This window comes from Lynx canadensis, chromosome C2 (assembly GCF_007474595.2).
Source record: "Lynx canadensis isolate LIC74 chromosome C2, mLynCan4.pri.v2, whole genome shotgun sequence".
Lineage (NCBI taxonomy): Eukaryota > Metazoa > Chordata > Mammalia > Carnivora > Felidae > Lynx > Lynx canadensis.
The window spans coordinates 130,005,353-130,025,182 of NC_044311.2; the positions used below are offsets into that span (position 1 = coordinate 130,005,353).

Below are 19,830 nucleotides of genomic sequence, written 5' to 3' on the forward strand. Positions count from 1 at the left end.
TTTAATTTTAGTGTTCTGCTGCGTGGGAGGAAATATACACAACTACTTAATGGACCTAGGAAGTAATCTATAAGAGCAGTGTTGGGTATTGAAGAAGTTGGCTGTTGAAGTTGGAAGCTGTTTGCTCTGATAGGCGGCAAGTCTCCCCCTCAAATGGGAAATATCCTGTCCCTGATTGGCTTTTGACCTAAGGGTTAAACCTAATGGATTAAGAGAATGGAAAGCCTGGGGGTATTAGAGGGAAATATGTTGTTCATTCACCTCATGTTTTCATTCCATGGACATTTCCAAATAATTCTTTATAGCCTCTTATCCTATATCTTATTTACTTGACCCTATGGAGGTGTGGAGTTCTTCCTTGAAGAAAACTGTTAATCCATATTTTCTGATTGTATGGACATATTGATAAAAAACTGGAAGTCGTAGGGATTTAACTCCTATCTTCTTCCCCATCTGCCCTGGACTCATGTGAGAAATCACAGTCCTGGGAACATATGTCGGCTCTGCAGAACTAAACTTTTCACCCTTTGGTTGTGTCAGTGTCTACACTCCATAGGAGGCGGTGTTCATAGCTCTTCTAGTTTGTGTTTGTTCTTTTAAAGGCCTTTCTAGTTTGCAGTTTTCTGGTGTATTTCATAGGGTTTTTTTCACCTTGGAATTTTAACCTCTTTTTCATTCAAGGTCAAGGAATGGAAACTGGAAATGCCAATTCTGATTTTAAGTTCCCACTAAGTCCAGCGATGGTCACTAATATAGACTGCAGCTGGTGAGGCCAGGAAGTCAAATCATGTTAAGATACTGCAACAATAAAATGCAAAAAATGCATTAGTAATCAAATGTCAATATACGATTTCCTCATTTTAATATAATCACTGACAATGTTTCCAGGGAGAAATTAACAAAATTAATCTCCTCACAACCTGAAAGAAATGAAAAGGAATTTAAAGTGCCATAGACTGAAATAAAATAATCTTGCCCTTGTGAGTTAAGGCCCCAAAACTCTAAAAATTTTTAAGTTAGAGTCCAAAGAAATTAAAATATTTTGTGGTTTTGTGTTCTTCTCAGTAGCAGCCTGAGCAATTCTCCATGTCTGTTTGAGGCTGGGTTTCCTTTATGGCTACATCTGGGTTCTGCCTCATAGTCTCCATAAGTTTTCCAGATCCAGTAAAAACAACTGGAGACCACTCCCATTGAAGGATTTAATTTGACAATGTGTTTTGTCACATCTGAAGGAAAAGTTCATCTATATACCCATTTCCTTTCTCAGAGATATTTAAAGATTGCTGCCTTATAAAATTTAGGAAATCCCTATGGTGATAGCCCCAGTCTGCAGGTTTTTTGAGGTTTCTTATTTTGGTACGCTCCCAAATATTCAGAAGTTTATCATCTAAATTTCCCCTTTCAACCCTGATTTCTCATTCTTTTTTTTTTTTTTTTTTTTTAATTTTTTTTTTTCAATGTTTATTTATTTTTGGGACAGAGAGAGAGACAGAGTGATTTCTCATTCTTTAAGCCTGCATGGAAAGTAAGAGCTCAGTCCTGCAAGATGTGAAAGAAGAGTTTAAGGACCTCCATTTTGACCTTAGTCTGTACTTTCTCACTGATTAAGTTCTTTCTAGCTTATCTCTTAACTCAGGCAAAAGACCTGGCAGGCAAGGCATCTTGTGATGGGAACCTGACCTACCCAAGCAATAACAACTGCCCTGATTCTAGCAAGACCCCACATGTTTGACCCCAAAACAAGGACCTACCCAACCTTTACTGCCCAGCTGTCTGTACCCACTGACCTTGGTCCCACATTTTCTTATATAAACCTAGAAGTATTTTCAGCATTTTGGAGACAGTCTTTGAGGCTGAGATTGTAGTGTGCTATCTTCCTGGTGTTGACCTCACTGAAATAAATTCCTTTCTTGTTTCTATGCCACCCGTCTCTCTCTGCCTTTGAATTTTGTCAGCAGCGAGTGGCTGAATCCGGTCTATCTGAGACCCCTGGAGACAGGTCTCTTGCACCCTTGGGCCCTGATTACAATACCTCCCTTCAGACACCATTTGCAAGTCTGGGTTATCATCTGACCAACTGGATCTGGATTGGAGGTTCCAACAACTCCTGCCTTGGTTCAATTAATTTGCTAGAGCAGCTCACAGAACTCAGAGAAACACTTCACTTACTAGAGCAGCAGTTTATTGCAAATAATATGTATAACTAAGAGCAGCCAAATAGAGATGCATAGGCAAGGTATGGGAAAATGGTGCAGGGCTCCCATGACCTCTGTGAGCACATCACTTTCCCCAAACTTCCATGTGTTTGCCAACCTGGCAGCTCTCGGAGCCTGTCCTTTTGAGTTTTTATGGAGGCTCCTTGAATGAACATGAACACAATTGATTAAATCATTGACCATCTGCTATTGATTCAGCCTCCAGCCCCTCCTCCTCCTCTGAGTTCAGGGAGGTGGGATTCAAAGGTCCAACTTTCAAATCACAGGGTTGGAGTTTTTGTCACTCAGTCTCTACCCTCAGGTGGGTTCCAAAAGTCACCTCATTAACATCACAAGAGACCCCTTCGTAACTCCTCTCTTAGGAAATTCCAAGGGTTTTCGGAACCCTATCTCAGAAATGAAGTTGAAGACCAAACATTATTTCTTATTGCAAATCACAATATCCAAAGTTGTACCCCAGAGTCATCCCACTGGAGGGTAAGGAGTCTGGGCCATTTATCCTTGGACTTCCATCCCCCATCAGCTAAGAGTTGCCTTGGGCACATTAACTACCCATTCCAGCCTTTCCAGGGCTCTGGAGAATTTGCAGACAGAAAGGAGACTGACTGGCTGGAGGGAGAAAGCTGGGAGCTATGGGACACTGTACTTAGCTGCTAGTGAACTCAGATGGGCCGGGGAAAGGAGTGAAGATTCATCCACAGCATCTGCTACATACTCTAGCCTGAAGTTTTCCTCTGCTATCCCCCTACTACTTCAGCTAAACTCAACAGTTTCTAGAAGTTTCTGATAATTTAACATTGCAGGATAATTATTTTCCTTATGTTAGCCGAACCCCAGTGTTCCTTTCATTTTAGTTTTCTTTTCCTTTCTGGTCCAGTTTTCTTGTTTTGAAAGGCCACCCATAGTAAGATAGATTTATAAAGCATACACAATAAATTCAGAGTCTCTGGGGGAGCCTGGGTGGCTTAGTCGGTTAAGCATCCGACTTCGGCTCAGGTCATGATCTCACGGTCCGTGGGTTCGAGCCCCGCATCGGGCTCTGGGCTGACAGCTCAGAGCCTGGAGCCTGTTTCGGATTCTGTGTCTCCCTCTCTCTCTGCCCCTCCCCTGTTCATGCTCTGTCTCTCTCTGTCTCAAAAATAAATAAACGTTAAAAAAATTAAAAAAAAATTCAGAGTCTCTGAAAAACATCAAGTATACAGCTCTTTCCTACCTGCATCTCATGGAACTGGATTATGTTACCCAAAATGTATTCTCTTATCCGAGCATCTTCTAATCCAAGCTTGGACTCTTGTCTTGGACTCTTTTGCTCAGAGCCCTTCAATATGTATCATTTCTACTGTCCCTTCCCTTCAAAAGCTATTCTCTAACTTCTGGAACATGACTTTAAGGGTCAGGGGAATGCTCTGTCACCTCGACATTCACTTAATAAGGGTGTGTGTATATTATACCGATTTTGTCAGCTTTCCACTTTCACATTTATACAATCCTTTGATATAGCTGTTCCACTTTTTAAAGGATGTGTCACAGTTTGGATTCTCCAGAAAGTAAATTTTGCATGGAGTTTAGTGTGCAAGATGTTTATCAGAGAGACTTGGGATCAACACCAAAGGAGGGAGATGTGAGCAGTAATGGACAGAGGGAGACATGAACGTCCGTTCATAATTAGACCTATCCTGTTTTGGACTGAAATGGCCTGGTCTTTATACCCCAGCCTCAATCACCCTCATTTAATGTAGGCTACTCCAGAGTGCATGCCACTGGGGGTAATGCCATAAAGAAACACAGGACAGGAGAAAGAAAGAAAGAAAGAAAGAAAGAAAGAAAGAAAGAAAGAAAGAAAGAAAGAAAAGAAAAGCACAAAATAAGATGGTATATTTAAACCCAAATACATCAGTAATCACATGATATATGAAAGCTCTAGATAAATGACATTTTCACACCAATTTTTTATTTTTTTATTTTATTTTTTTTCAATATATGAAATTTATTGTCAAATTGGTTTCCATACAACACCCAGTGCTCATCCCAAAAGGTGCCTTCCTCAATACCCTCACACCAATTTTTTAAAAGTCCATCCATCTTCTATTTACAATAAATCAACTAATGGCAAAGGATACTTAAATGTCAGAAGTAATAGAATGGGAAGGTATATACCATGGTAACATAAAGAAAAAAATTGGCAAAAATGTATTAATATCAGGAAATAAAGACTTTAAAGCAAACACTATTATACATGATAAAGTGGGAACTTGAAAACAATAAAAGTTCAATTCATTAGTATGGTATAAATCTAAAATCGTATGTACCTAATATCATCATCAAAATACGTAAAGCAAAAAATTGCCAGAGCTATGAAGAGAAATAGTCACAATTATAGTGAAAGATTTAAATTTTTTTTAATGTTTTATTTATTTTTGAGACAGAGAGAGCATGAGCAGGGGAGGAACAGAGAGAGAGAGACACACACACACAAAATTCGAAGCAGGCTCCAGGCCCTGAGCTGTCAGCACAGAGCCCGATGTGGGGCTTGAACTCACGAACTGTGAGATCATGACCTGAGCCAAAGTCGGATGCTTAGCCAACTGAACCACCCAGGTGCCCCTATAGTGAGAGATTTTAAACAAGTTTACACGTAATATAAAGAAGTAGATATACAAATCAACAAAGGCTTTAGTAAAATTGAACAATGCAAGTATCAATTATAATCAAAAATAATTGATATTGGTGCTCGCTTCGGCAGCACATACAATAATAATTTATATTGATATCAAAATATTGATAATTCATATTTGATATTGATATCAAATGTAACTAATAATTTAATTATTTGACTATTATCTCTATCTCACTCTATATCCATCTATCATCACACCAACAAGAACACCAAACAATTAAGAAAGCTGAACTTTTACTGAGTCATAAAACAAGTCTTTAAAAATTGTAAAGACAGATATCACATATATTAGGGGTTAGTAAATTATGAACTATAGGCCACATTCAGTTTGCTGTTTATTTTTTAAAATAAATATGTATTGTAATAATATAGTCACAACATTGTTGATGGCTGCTTGCATACTGCAATGGGAGACTTGAGTGGTTGTGTTAGAGATCTTTGTTTCTGTTAACTTAGTGATCTCGGTTCCCAATGGAGTAATTCTTGCACTAGAGGACCCAGTAATAAGGTACCATTAAATTGGAATTTGAGACTACCACCTGGCCACTTGGAGCTCCACATGCCAATAAATCAATAGACAAAAAAGGGGGTAAATGTCATGAGTGGGCAATTAATTCTGATAAGCTAGATAAAATGTATTGCTACAACACAAGGGGTATAAGTAGATCTGGAATTTGGGAATTTTCCCTGCTTCTATCCCTTAGTATTCCAAAGTTCACAGCAAATGGGATGTTATTTAAAAAGTGTCCAGCAGATGGTGCCCGAGTAACATGCGTAGTGGAACTGCCGCTCCTGCAGGCTAGTGGCGGATTTGATTTGCATCCACTGGCCCCTGCTTTTCCCCTTGGAAAGGTAAAGTCTGCATTTGCAATTGTTAAAACGCTGGCTAGACAGCCTCCTGCTTCTATATAGGAGCTGAATGCAATTGCTTGTTTTACTTTGGGAGTAGAAAGAATAAAGGTTAAACCAATACCTTCTAGTTTTTATAGACTTACTGATAGAGTTTTTATAGAATCATAAAATATTCTTGAAATTAAAAGTGTGTGGGCATAAAGATAATACTATATAATCATATATCATATATTTTAATGGAAAAGTCATATTTGAAAGGCGTGTTCAATTTTTAATCCATACTATGCATAGGCATACTGTTTTATTCTAGGGTTAGTGTCTAATCCTGAACAAGAGCACTTGTTAAGCTTTATTTGATCTTTTATAGGAATTCCCCCATCAATTGAAATGAGTATTTGAGATTTTATAAGGGATTTCAATTCAAATTTACAAAGCTATAGATAATCAAAAGCACTTGCTCAGCAAAGTTGAAGTTATAGTATATAAAGGATTTAATTATTTGGGGCAAAATGGTAGAAAGTATAGCTCTGGAGACAACCAACCTAGGTTCATACATTTATTTGCTCTGTACAATTTGGAACAAGGTTCTCAGAGTCTCTCTGTGCCTCAGTTTCCTCAGCTTTAAAATGAGAATAATTATAGTTTTTCCTCATAGGTTTCTCTGAGACAACATGAGTACAAATAAAACACTTAGAACATACCTGGCATATAAGAAACGCTAAAAAAACGTTAATATTATCACTATTATTTAAGAAATTTAAATTTCATGAACATGCGTCTAAAATATTAAAATTTTTTTGTGTAATTTGGGCCACTCATGTAGGGTAAATGTGTCCTTATTCTTATTTAAATCTTTTATGTTAATCACATTTCTTTACAAAATGCAATGCTATTATCTTTCATTTAAGTAGAGTATATGTAATTTAATTTAAATGAATTTTGATTAAATCAGGATTTAATTCAGGGACCAGAATTAATTTCCTCATTCTATTTTATAAATGGCATATTCTGGTTCGATATACCAATATTTACATTCTTGATAATTAAACTATAGTTGCAAATTTTGTACTTAAATGTAATAAACAGTTTGGAATGCATATCTTATGTATTTCAAATAATATCCAATTAAATATATTACATTCTGTAGATACAATCAGACACAGTTTTGTTCTAGTTATAGAAGTTTATTCAGGGGACTCTGATGGGAGTCCTGGAAGGTTTCTCTCCCCTAAGTTTCATTTAAGCACATGACTGCACCTGTGTTACATTGAGACCTAGTGACAAAAACTTAACAATTTGACTTTGATTACATTGAAAAAATATCAATACTCCTGAAGTTAACATATACATTTAACACAATCCCACACCATACACTTATTTTGTAACTAAATACATTTTCAGGTAAAAAATAAATTTGCAAAACTATGCAACAATACTGGGAAACAAATGAAAACTATGGGTTTAGTAAGAAAGTATAGCCTACCAAAGAATGTAACATATTTTGATCCAATAGTTACTAAAGTACCCTTGTACAGCCATAAAAATATATCAGTGAAAAAGAATAGAAATTTTAGAAATAGATACAATTGTATATGATAATTCACAATGTAAGGAAGTACATAACACTAAGTGATGGCAAAAGGGATATTTAATAAGCAGTGTTGTGATAAATGAACAATATTTAAAAGAATTATATCCACATATTTTAACATATTAAAAATAAATTCCAGTTATATTAAATAGGTCGATTTAAAAACTCAAGTCTTTAGAAAACCAATCCTTTCAAAAATCCCGTAAGATTTTTAAGTACTAATTGCGTAGTATGACTGGGAAAACTTATTTTAAAGAGATTAAGTAAACTACCCGAGATCACTGAGCTCTCTACTAGAAGAATAATGAATCAAACACAAGTTCATTTGAATATAAAATCTGTAATTTTCCATTACAATTCTATATAAAGTGCTTAGAAAAGTACCTGGCGTATTTTGAATTAGTCAAGTTTATCATTTTAGTGGTGTTGTCATGTCATGATCATTAGTATTCTCAGAGCTAGAGGAGAGTTCAGAACCAGGTGAAATAATGTAAGTTAATAGTCTATACTTCTGGGTAATATTGCCAAAGCTAAAACCAAAGCCATTGAAATGTTTCAACCTCCTGAACTTGGTTCAACGAATAATTCTTGGTAATTCATTTCAAGGAAGTAGTGAAACGAAGTGGACAGAAACACTTTGTGCACAAAGAGGTTATGACTTGAGTCCTTTGTGACAATAAAAATTAGAAAATAATCTAAAATTTGAAGAATCACGATTACTTTATTAATTAAATTATGCTACCTTAGCAATAAAATGTTAGGTAGTTATTTTAAAATGATAATTATAGGGGTGCCTGAGTGGCTCAGCCGGTTAAGTTTCCAACTCTTGTTTTTGGCTCAGGTCATGATTTTACGGTGGGTGAATTTGAGCCCCACACTGGGCTCTGTGCTAATCATGCCCAGCCTGCTTGGGATTCTCTCTCTTCCTCTCTCTGCCCCTCCTGAGAATGTGTATGCTCTCTCCCTCAAAAAATAAATAAATAAACATAAAAAATAAATAAGACAAAATGATAACTATGTAGAAAATGTAGCAAAAGGCAATCCTTGTAGGAAAAGGAAAAACATAAATGTAATCATGGTAAAATTTCAATTAAATGTAGTAATGGTGTTCATAGAGAAAATCAGAACATAGAAAAATCATCCACAGGGTGGCCATCAGAGGAGCATGGAATTTGGGTGATTTTCTTCTTTGCTTTTTTTAAAAATCTTTTTCATGTTTGTTCAGTTCATGAAATTGTAAGATGATACATTCAAGTAATTTGCTTAATATATTCATCATCATAATTATTTCAAATATGAACATAGGTATATTTGACATTTAAATTCAAAATAATGTGAGCTTTAAAGTAGATTGTTTTAGCAATTACAAAGATAATAAATTTATCATATTAAATAATACATACTTTCACTTTCTTTTCCATTTTGTCCAAATTCAGATAAATTTTTCTTCTCTTTAATCCTTAAATTAACTCCCAATTAACAATGAATCACTGGGGGAGAAACCATGTCCAAATTTTTATAGGGGTCTACTGCAGTTAAGGCTGGATAATCACGTTGGTAGTCTTGGAAGAATCTAAAGGTTTTTTGACTTCTCTTTGTTCATTAATGTGCATTTTAACAGCCAAATTAATAAAACTCTTGCTTCTATAGCTCATCCTTATCCCACAAATTCATCTTGTTAATGTTAATGGGAAGATAATTACTACATTCTTGTGTCATACCATCACCTTTCCTTTAATAGCTAAAGATTGATGGTGATTCTAAGTAGGAGAATATTGGTCAAGGAGGGGACAGGAAAAGAGGCAGAAATTGTGCACAGCCTGTCATGACCCCTTTTCAAGCTTTTAAATACACATGATTTTATCATTTCTACTTGAAAGACATTACCTCTGGCACACCTGGGTGGCTCAGTTGGTCAAGCGTCCAACTCTTGGCTTAGGCACAGGTCATGATCTCACGGTTTGTGAGACTGAGTCCTGTGTCAGGCTCTGTGCTGACGGTGTGGAGCCTACTTGGGATTCTCTCTCTCCCTCTCTCTCTGTCCCTCCCCTGCTTATGCATGCTCTTCCTCTCTCAAAATAAATTTAAAAAAAATAAATACATTAGCTTTATTTTAGAAAGTATTTTTTTTAATAAGAAGCCTCCTTTGCAAACTTTTATCCTTGATTAAATTACACCATATGCTGTTCACAATACTGTAATTCACTGGATCTAAGATGTCAATGATTACAGATTTACCATTATTTCATGGGCAACTAAGGAAAAAACTATACTACCAACTAAACTATGAAATAAGGTTTTCTTATCTATCACATGTGTTATTTTATATTTCTAAGAGAATGTTTTTAGATTTTAGAGAGTTTTTTTTATTTATCACTGTTCCACCTGCATGAAAATGATAGAACAGGAATAAACCAAATCAATTCATACATTTCTAAAACGTCCCGGTACTCAGATCCAACTTTTATGAATCCCTCTTCAGATCAGAGTTGTTGTGGTCCTGTTTGTCCGCACCACATTGTCCTCTGTGCCATCAGGAGCCGGTGTAGGTGGACATTCTGAAAAGTGTCCAGTTTTTTCCAAACGGCAGACACCTGTTCTGCAAGTTTTCACGCCAATTTCCTTGGATATTGCCAGACACCACATTCCTTGTTCCTCTTTTCCCACAGGAATTTGCTTAAAAATCCTTTTTCAGAGAGTAAACATTTTGCTGATCACCACGTACAAATTGCCACAACATCACTCATATTTCTTTCCCTCTTTCCCTTACTGTTTTCCCCCACAGTGCACTGACAGCAAAACATTGCTTTATGTATGTATTCACTGTTTGTTCCCCCAGATGTAAAGTTAAGTTTTATGTAGACAGGATTCTACTTCCTTTAAAATTTTTTGTTTTTGTTTTATCCAGCACCTACCACAGTAGTATTTTATCCAGCACCTACCCCATAATAGATACTCAACGAGTAACAGATGAATGACTAAGTGACTATTCACCTGAACTGTGGAAAATTCAGAAAAAAAAAAAAAAAAAAAAGCAAGCACTCCTAGCTTTCAGGAATTGTCCTCCCTTTGAAACGCTGGGGTTATACACTTAGAAAATATGTTTCTCCCTGAACCCTAGTCTATGATAACAACCCCACCCCTTTTTGTTGACACCACCTTTCCCTAGCTGTGTGAATATCACTATACACAATCTTCTATAGTTTTGGGGCTTTCGTAGCATGGTTGGCTACCTTCCATTCTGAATATCTTGATGGTAAAATGCTTCTGGTCAACTCTTGGCTGATCAGCCATATGACTCAAGTTATTTATTTTCTCAAAAATTCCTGGTCGTATGGACTTAGTTAGATTATAAATGTAAATAATATACCAACTAACATAGTAAATGCACTATTAATGTTAACTGTTATTAAGTTTGGATCTTAAAGTCTTCAGGGGTCTGTTTTAGCATCTTACATGAGTTTGATAAAAAAAAAATACTCAGATCTATTAGAATAGATTTGCACTATGCATTATCTACAGAATGTATAGAAGAAAACATGGACAGAGTTGTGTAATGTGGCTCAATACATGTTCATTTAAATAAGATAAATGTGGACTTTGCTCCATAAATGTCTCTCTAGAAACCAAATAATGATTCAGGCAATGTTGGAAAAAGATGGAGAAATAAAGAATACGGTCTGCTGCATGTTTAGCAATACCTAGTCATGGGCAGATTGCCTGTTTTCAAGTAATTTGCATCATAAAAAACATGAAAAAAACACACAAAGAAAAAGTGTGTAGGTTTCTGCCTACCTACAGGTAGTATTTCTCTACCTGAAGTTGTTTGCCTCGTGCTATTGTGGTTGGCTATAGTGTATTCATTATGTTATAACCTGCGACCCTTCCCCAGCTAATTTGGAACGGTGTTCCGTATCTTGATTCACTGTTCTCTAGTATTGCATCTTGTTCATTTTCTTCATATCACTGTACATTTTGTAGTTATTTATTTTCTTGTCGGTCTCTCCCACTAGTGTATAATTCAGTGAAGACAAGAACAATTCACTACAGTCCCAGCACCTACCAGAATGCCTGGCACATAGAAAGTAGTCAGTGCTTGTTAAACACATGATAAAGAGTGGCACCTGGGTGGCTCAGTGGGCTAAGCGCCCAACTCTTGATTTTGGCTCAGGTCATGATCTCACGGTTCATGAGGTGGAGCCCGACATCCAGTTCAGTACTGATAATGTGCAGTTTGCTTAGGATTTTCTCTCCTCCTCTTTCTATGCCCTTGCCCCGCGCTGTCTCTCTCAAAATAAATAAGTAAACTGGAAAAAAAAAAAAAAGAATTAACACATGATAAATAAAGCAGTGAAGATTTGAAGAAATTCTCTGGAAAATATTTGGAAATTTCTCTTGGCTCAATGATGAGCATACAACTTTGGGATCAAAAAAAAACGATCACAAATAAATTGTTACCATAAAAATGAGCAGACTTAGAGCTTCTCTCATACATTCGCAAATCACTAGTTATTTGAGGTAAAAGGAAAGGGTATTATATTGCTATAGTGGAAAAACAAACACAAAGAATCCTGGATTCAAGGCAATCTAATACTTTGCCCTGGTTTTCTTTCTATCTGGAGTCGTAGGAAAGTCATTGAACTTTCCCCTGGCCTCCTGGTCTCCTCCTCTGTGACATAGTGGATTTGGAATAAATCCTTAGAACCTCAAGATCTTTTCTAATATTGCTTTATTTTTAATTTCTCTAGTGTTGATTTTTTAACTTTTGTAATACAGTCTAAAGCAGAGCAACTTGCACTTGCTTTTAATACATGGAATTAATAAGTGACCTTATACTATTTAGACAATTATTTGTGAAAATATATAAAAGAAATTTCATTTAAAATAGAGTCAGAGGGGCGCCTGGGTGGCGCAGTCGGTTAAGCGTCCGACTTCAGCCAGGTCACGATCTCGCGGTCCGTGAGTTCGAGCCCCGCGTCAGGCTCTGGGCTGATGGCTCAGAGCCTGGAGCCTGTTTCGGATTCTGTGTCTCCCTCTCTCTCTGCCCCTCCCCCGTTCATGCTCTGTCTCTCTCTGTCCCAAAAATAAATAAACGTAGAAAAAAAATAAAAATAAAAAATAAAATGGAGTCAGAAAAAATAATAATAATAAAACGGAGTCAGGGGCACTGAAAGGGGTGCTGTCATGCACTATAACTCAATGTAAGAAGGGTACCTCATCCCAAATGGAAGAAATTTACTTTTCATACCGCATCAACAGAAAGAATTTCTCTTTGCCCATCAATAGTCCAGCCAATGAGAAACTGCCGCACTCAGCCAATGAAAAGCCATCACCACCCTGAACACAGCAAAACAGCCCCTCTCAGCTTCCTCCTTTCTTCTATGAAAGCAAGCCCCTCTCTTGTGTTCTCCGGACTTGCCTACGGTTTGCCAAAGTTTGCTTGTCCCGAATTGCAATTCCTCTGCTATTCTTGAATTAACTCATTTGGCTAGTAAAATAACTGGCTCTTTTGTTTTTTAAGGTCAACATGTTCTTCTAACTCCACTTAGCTATTAGGAAGAACGCGGGGCTGAAAAAGTTGGCAATTTTCTCTATACTGTCAGATTCTGAGGTCTGAGGTCTGAGTTTCATAGAGAAAAAACCTGTGCATACTTGATAGAAATAAACCAAGATATTCTAACCTGAAAAACGTTTGATTCTCCCTGTCAAAATCAATACCTGCCCTTTCCTTTTGCTGCTAAATGCCATTGTTGTGATTCGTGTGGAAATTCTGAAGAAATTTGGTTATGCTTACTACTGGGGGAAAAAATAGTAGCCATGTTCAATAAAGAATAAAGCCATCAACTCCAAATGACAGACCTGCATGTGGGGTTCCCTGTAAACCCAGTAGAAGAAAGCCAAGTTCACCTTTAATAGACAGCCGTCTGTTGGCAGAGTCCTTTGGAAAGTTGTTCTATCTGCCCCTCTAAAGTCATGTTTGGAATTGTGATCTGGTGGCTGATTGTTTAAATACAACTTGTCAAGGTTTATACTCTTTGAGATGTGCTGGTCTCCAGTTCCCTCCCACTTTCCTACTCACAGTGACACACTCAAAAGCAGTCTCAATTCTTGCATCTTAATATTTTACAGGTTCTCTTCGTGGAGTAAATCCAATCATTCCTTCAAATACTCTCGTTCCCATGTGGATAAGGAAATCTGGAAAGACAGCCTCATAATTCTGCTCACTGGCTGTGCTTTACATTTCTGGTTTCCCATGTCAGCTGGGCCCTAGCCTTTGGACTTTTTAGATATGGCTGTAAATGTAATGTGATTGCAATGTTTACTGAGTATTTAACCGCATGCTAGGTTCTGTGCCCAACATTTTAATTTAGATTCTAATTCAGATTCTAATTTAGTACTTTTGGTGCCCTGTGAGGTAAAAATTAGGCTGAAAAGCTGAGGCTAAGAAACAAGAAGCTAAGTAACTTGCCTTGTTTCACACAGGTCACAAATGCAAACCGAAATTCTAGCCCAGTTCTCACGCTCAAGCCTTGTTTTCAACCCGGTCCTCAGTAATCTCCTCCTGTCTTATTCTGATAATGAGCCATGAGGTACAAAGCATGTGCTGAAGAATTATATGTCTATTTAAAAACACATCTGCCTAATGGAGAAACATCCCTCATTTAACGTTTATTTTTGTCTACTTTAAAAACTAATGCATGTTTGCTATAGAGAATTTTGAAAATATATAAATATGGACAATAAAAATCTTTCATAATCTCACTATCCCATGGGGACCACTATTAACACTGCTTATTTGCAAACAGCAAATAATTTAACATTTTTAAATGACAATTTAACTAATTACGTATACTTTATAGTTGCTGTCATAGATAGGGGCTATATCCTTTATAAGTTGTATAGTTATATAATTATATTGTTAGCATGTTCAGATGTTAACTTTTATCATAAATATCATGACATAATATTGCATCATGTGGATGTATATATATTAACTCAAAGGTTGTCCTATTGCTATACTTTAATTTTTCCTTGCTCGAAATATATAAATAATGACCCAGTGAAAATATTTATCAATAAAACATTCGATTTCATTGCTGTTTATTCCCTTGGGGTGGAATGTGAATCATTAGGAGATTCTGTTATTTACAATTAAATTTTTTTTAATTTTTTTAACGTTTATTTATTTTTGAGACAGAGAGAGACAGAGCATGAACGGGGGAGGGGCAGAGAGAGAGGGAGACACAGAATCAGAAGCAGGCTCCAGGCTCCGAGCCATCAGCCCAGAGCCCGATGCGGGGCTCGAACTCACGGACTACGAGATTGTGACCTGAGCTGAAGTCTGACGCTTAACCGACTGAGCCACCCAGGCACCCCTAAAATTAAATTTTAAATATAATGTAAATTCTCTTCAGACCTCTCCTGAATGATAGTCTTGCTATGCACCACGGATGAATAATTAGTCTTAGGACCTTGTCTTTTTTCACTTGTCTTCCTCACTTTGTAAATATTTGGACCCATAAGGCAAAAGTAATCCCGGGTAAAACTGCTGGCTCCCCAGGACAAAAGAATGTAGGAAAGCCAAGCCAAGTCCAAGTAGTCACTGCTTTCTTTACCATTGTGTGTCCCAGTAAATTACAGTGTGTGTGTGTACAAATATTAAATCTTGACCCTTGAGTATGTATTTCTAGTATTTTGTGTGATGAAATTCTAAGTCGCACAAAGAACTTCTGCTACATGACAAAGTATGATAGTAGCTTTGAAGAAAAACACTTATACAACGGTCTAAACTGAAGCTGAATTGACACTATATCACAGAACACCATTTTTACATGAAAGAATGATTGAAGACAAACTATGGTTATTCAGACTTGGATACCTGGCAGAATTTGTTCAACAGTAAATAGAGCGAATCTATCATTGCAAGGAATATAACTGACAGTGTTTGTTGCCAATGAAAAATTCAAGGTTTTTAGAGAAAGTTGTATTTTTCCACTACCAGTATTCACCATTACAAGCTTGACAGATTTCCAATACTTAAAAAATTTTTTGCTGAAGTTGGTGATATCAATAAGCTTTTTTGGATATTGCATTATGATATGTGTCAACATTTGCAATATATTCATAACTCAGTTATTCATACTGAGTTATTCATAACTCATCATACAGTTATAAAATCATACAGTTATAAAAGATTCATTCAAAATGCAAGATAGACCAATGAATTTTAATGTAGCACAAAAGGTTTGCTGATAGGGTTTCAGGTTCTACATTGCAACTAACTTTTAAGAAACTAGCAGAGGTTTGCTGTTATTATCAGACAAATATCCGGGACTACCTGAAGAGCAACTAAATTAGTCCACCTCTTCCAACTATAATGTGTGTGAAGTGAGATTTTCTTCATCTACTTCAATCAAAAGCATATATCGTAATAGACTGAATACAGAAGGAGCCATGGGAGTCCCACCATCTTTTACTAAACCAGGCATTAAAATGTAAAACAATGCCAGTATTCCTAGAAAAAAAAAACAAAAAACAAAAAACAACAAAAAAAAACTTTGTTCTTTAAATATAGCTATTTTTCATAAATATCATTAATGAAAACAGGTAATGGGTTATTGTTAGCTTTAAATAAATTAATAGGTCAAAAATTTTAAAGTCTCATTTTAATTTCTAATGTAGTGAATATCCCTAGAGATCCTCCATATACGCAAAAGTTATTTAAGTACTCAGTAATTTTGGAGTATGTAAAGGGTTTCTGAATCCAAAAAGTTAGAGCTCTCTTGATCTAAGAGAAATTCATACACCAGTCCTCCGAGAGAGAGATTCTTCACAGCACTGACCATGGGAGCAAGGAATTGGAGTGAGCCTATAGCTTGTTCACTAGGCAATTAGTTAAGTAATAATCATCACAATAATTTATGTAATATATACCATGTGTTCTTGCTGTTCTAAGTGCTTTACTTATTACACGATTGAATTGTGTAATGCTTACCACGAATCTATGAAGAAGGCATTGTTATTACTTCCATTTTTTAGATGGGAAAGTGAGCTCTGAGATGTTAAATGACTTGCTGTTAAATAGTGGCGCTGGACTTTAACCTGAAGTCTTACCTCACAGTCTACACGCTTAATGACATTCAAGTTCCTGTAAATTGTAGTGTTTACAGAGAACAAAGCGCCATGGAGAAGTCAGGAACAGCAGGTGAGTATTGCACAGCCTCACGTGGGTAGATCCTCTACAAAGAGTAAGTTAAAAAATATGGGGGGAGGGAAGGAATTGTATTGCAATTGTGATGACTTGTAGGAAAATGCCATTTGTATACTTCCATGTTATTCCAGATAAATGACTTATGGTGGCTAATAAATGTACCGGAAAAAGAATCAGTGGGGAAATATCAATGAAACAAAATAAAATAAAAATGGCCCTTCACAAAATGGTGGTAGTATGCCATGAACTGAATAGTATTGTTTATTCAATTTTTAATGGCAAGGTTAAAAAAAGCAATGAAAATAACATCTACTCCATACCACCCCCTCCCCATTAAAACATAAACTATGATTGTCTTGAGGAAAATAATTCTCCCCTGTTGGCCACAGCGCCAAACACTTGCCCAGATAACTATGGGAAACAGGCAGCTCTTTCTTTCAGCCTTATTTCTAATCAGCCTCATTTCTAATCAGCCTCAGAGATTCTGATCCTAATCTATGAAGCTCTCAACAAGAAAGGATAGGTGTGTGCCTAGAGCACTTCTAAAGTAGAACAGAATCCCTGGAAGGAAAAGAACCCGAAAATGAGTCTTTCCAGCAAGCTAAAAAAATTGAATACTATGACATAAAACGTGTCCCACCCATTACTAAATCCATATGCCCTTTTATTCCCTCTCTCTATGATTTTCTTTTTGCTGAAAAGGAAATATTTATTTTATAATTCAGTTAGTGTGAGAGTTCAGTGATAGAATGCTACCTTTGTGGCAATGTTTAGTTTATGTCAAGGTCATTTTTTTCATACTTTCTGTTGCCTAGGTAAATCTAAATATTTTACTGTTTTTTTTTTTAAGTATTGAAGCAATGAAAATTGTCATTCCTTTCTTAAAAACCTCTCATGCCTTCCATCTCATTAGCGCAGTCTTACTGTACATACCTCCTTCAAAATAGAGAATCTTGGCATTAAAATACGATTCTGGGGGCTCCCAGGGATTTTCCCCCAATTCCTTTGAGTGGAGACAGTATTACTCCAGTTTCCCAACACACCTATAGCCCTGATGTTTACTAAATTACCTTGGGGACCTCTCTCCTCCCACTGATCAGTAAACTGTGTGTCTCTATAGAGCTGAGTATGTGTAGAAATCTGTCTGCTTTCAGTTGCTAGAACCAGCTTTTTCTGAGGGGACTGATTCCAAGAAGAGGAAGGAAAACAAACGTTGAATTTAAAGCCTGAGCTATTTTTAGGCCTCTTCTTCCTGGCTTACCTCCTTTATGGCACAGGTCCAAACTTCCTTCTTTCCTTGTATCTGAAAAGCAAGGACCAGCTCTACAAGAAGATCTTGCACATGGAATCCACACAGTGAGCAGTTTCAAAGTACAGATGGAGAAAGGGCCCCTCAGGCTGAGGCTGCTCAATATGAGATATCCCCAGATTGGCACATGAATTTGTGTAAAGTTCTGGAAGAAGTGAGACAAAGTTTCTAAGTCCTGAGCTGCGATCTCACTTCTTCATAGACACATTTGTTTTAAAGTAAAATCTGTCACTTCCTCTTTGCATAGGGCCAGACAAACGTGGTCCAAAGAGAGGAAGAAAGCCAAATAAATCTTTTCTAGACATCTATGACAAATCATTCAGTCTAACCCTTATGTAGAAATTATCTGGTTCCTCACAGTTTGACTCATTCTATGAGCAGACTAAAACTTCCCCCAGGTATCATGTTTGGGCCTTTTTCTCTTGGAAGATGGTTCTCTCCAATGCTAAATCTCATTCTTTCTATTTACCTCTAACATTAATTTCAAGAAGCAGACAGAATTTTCCTTTGTCCTGAAATATAATTACCCATCCTTGTAAAATCATCACACGGCCTTATCTTTACCCCATATTCAGAATGTCTAAAATTTCTTTCTCTTGGGGTGCTTGGCTGGCTTAGCCAGTGAAGCAAGACTGTCTATCGCAAGGTGGTGAGATCGAGCCCTACATGGGGATGGAGCCCGCTTTGAAAAATAAAATAAATAAAAATAAATAAAATTGCTCATTCTTCTGTCGCTTCAGGGTCTAAGTTAATTGAAACGAAATACTTCCTCAGACCAATGACACATCTCAGGGATCAGCAAATCTTCCTCAAAGTATTGCATACACCAGACTTCTTCTTTTTTAAAAATGTTTTATTTTTTTATTTTGAGAGAGCAAGCACAAGTCGAGGAGGGGCAAAGGGAGAGAGGGAGAGAGAGAGAGAGAGAGGGAGAGAGAATTCCAAGCAGGATCCTCCCTGTCAGCGCAGAGCTGACCCTAGGCTCAATCTCACCAACCAGGAGATCATGGCCTGAGACCAGCAAGAGAGTGATGCTTAACTGACTGAGCCACCCAGGTGCCCCTACAGCAGTATGTCTTTATACAAGGCTCCCTGTTCCTTAATAGTTATTGAAACTCAAAATGCATCCTTAACATTATATTCCCTTTTATATGTCTTGTATCTCGTTTAGCTCTTTGCCAGTTCTAGTTACTGGGGAGTTTTTCATTTATTATGTTGCTTTATACTTAATTTGAAGAATAAAATTTGGATTCCATATACTCCTATGGTTTTCTAATAGTAAGGGAAGCATTTCATGTGTTTCTAATTTTAAAACCAGTCCAATAAAATTCACTTCATACAATTCTACTGACACCTGTTGTCCTTAACAGTTTCCTGTAGGGGACAACTGCAATATTCTGTTTACAAACAAAATTTCTCCCCTCATCCCAGGGAGAAATGAGCTTTGTGCTCTATCATGAAGAAACACTGATTTTCTAACAGAGCAATCCTGCAGCTTCAAGAGTGGAGACCTACAAAGTGCAAACTCCCCCGGAGGCAGATCTTAGTACCCTACAGAAGGTCCCGCCTCTCCTTCCGCCCCTACCTCCCACTCCGACCCCCCTGCCTGCTCCACCCCGCGCCCGCCTCCCGCCCCCTGCCGGTCGCCCGGGGCGCGCTCGCGGGAAGGGTCGGGTCCGGGCACGGCGACTGCCAACTAGGTCTGGGCTGAGTGCGCGCGTCCTTCCACCTTGTAGGCGCCGGACTGACCGACCCCAGCGGAGAGAGGTGACAGCCTCCGTGCCTCTCTCCGCCTCCCGTCGTCGCCAGGCGCCCGAGGACCATGTTCTCCGGCCCGCGGAGGTGGGGCGCCCGCGGCGACTACGAGCGGGTCCCCGAGGGGCCTGAGGCGCAGGTAATGCTTATTGGTCCTGCGGGGAGAGGCGGGCGGTCTCCCGGCCACTCTCGATGGGGAAAGGGAGTTGGGGAGGGGAG

At 37.6% G+C, this 19,830-nt stretch overlaps 1 protein-coding gene across 4 annotated transcripts in view; it reads left to right on the forward strand.

Annotated features, from left to right (window-relative positions):
- Positions 1–19,555: 19,555 nt before the first annotated feature.
- LOC115523851 (multidrug resistance-associated protein 1-like) overlaps positions 19,556–19,830 on the forward strand; it is an 89,064-nt gene continuing 88,789 nt past the window's right edge. For 3 of the 4 annotated variants that reach the window (XM_030330111.1, XM_030330118.1, XM_030330115.1), the window contains exon 1: positions 19,557–19,750. In XM_030330111.1, the coding sequence (XP_030185971.1) occupies positions 19,679–19,750 (72 nt within the window). In that variant the 5' untranslated portion in view covers positions 19,557–19,678. Of the gene's footprint in view, positions 19,751–19,830 lie in introns of all 4 variants that reach the window. The other variant, XM_030330117.1, reaches the window with a different exon arrangement.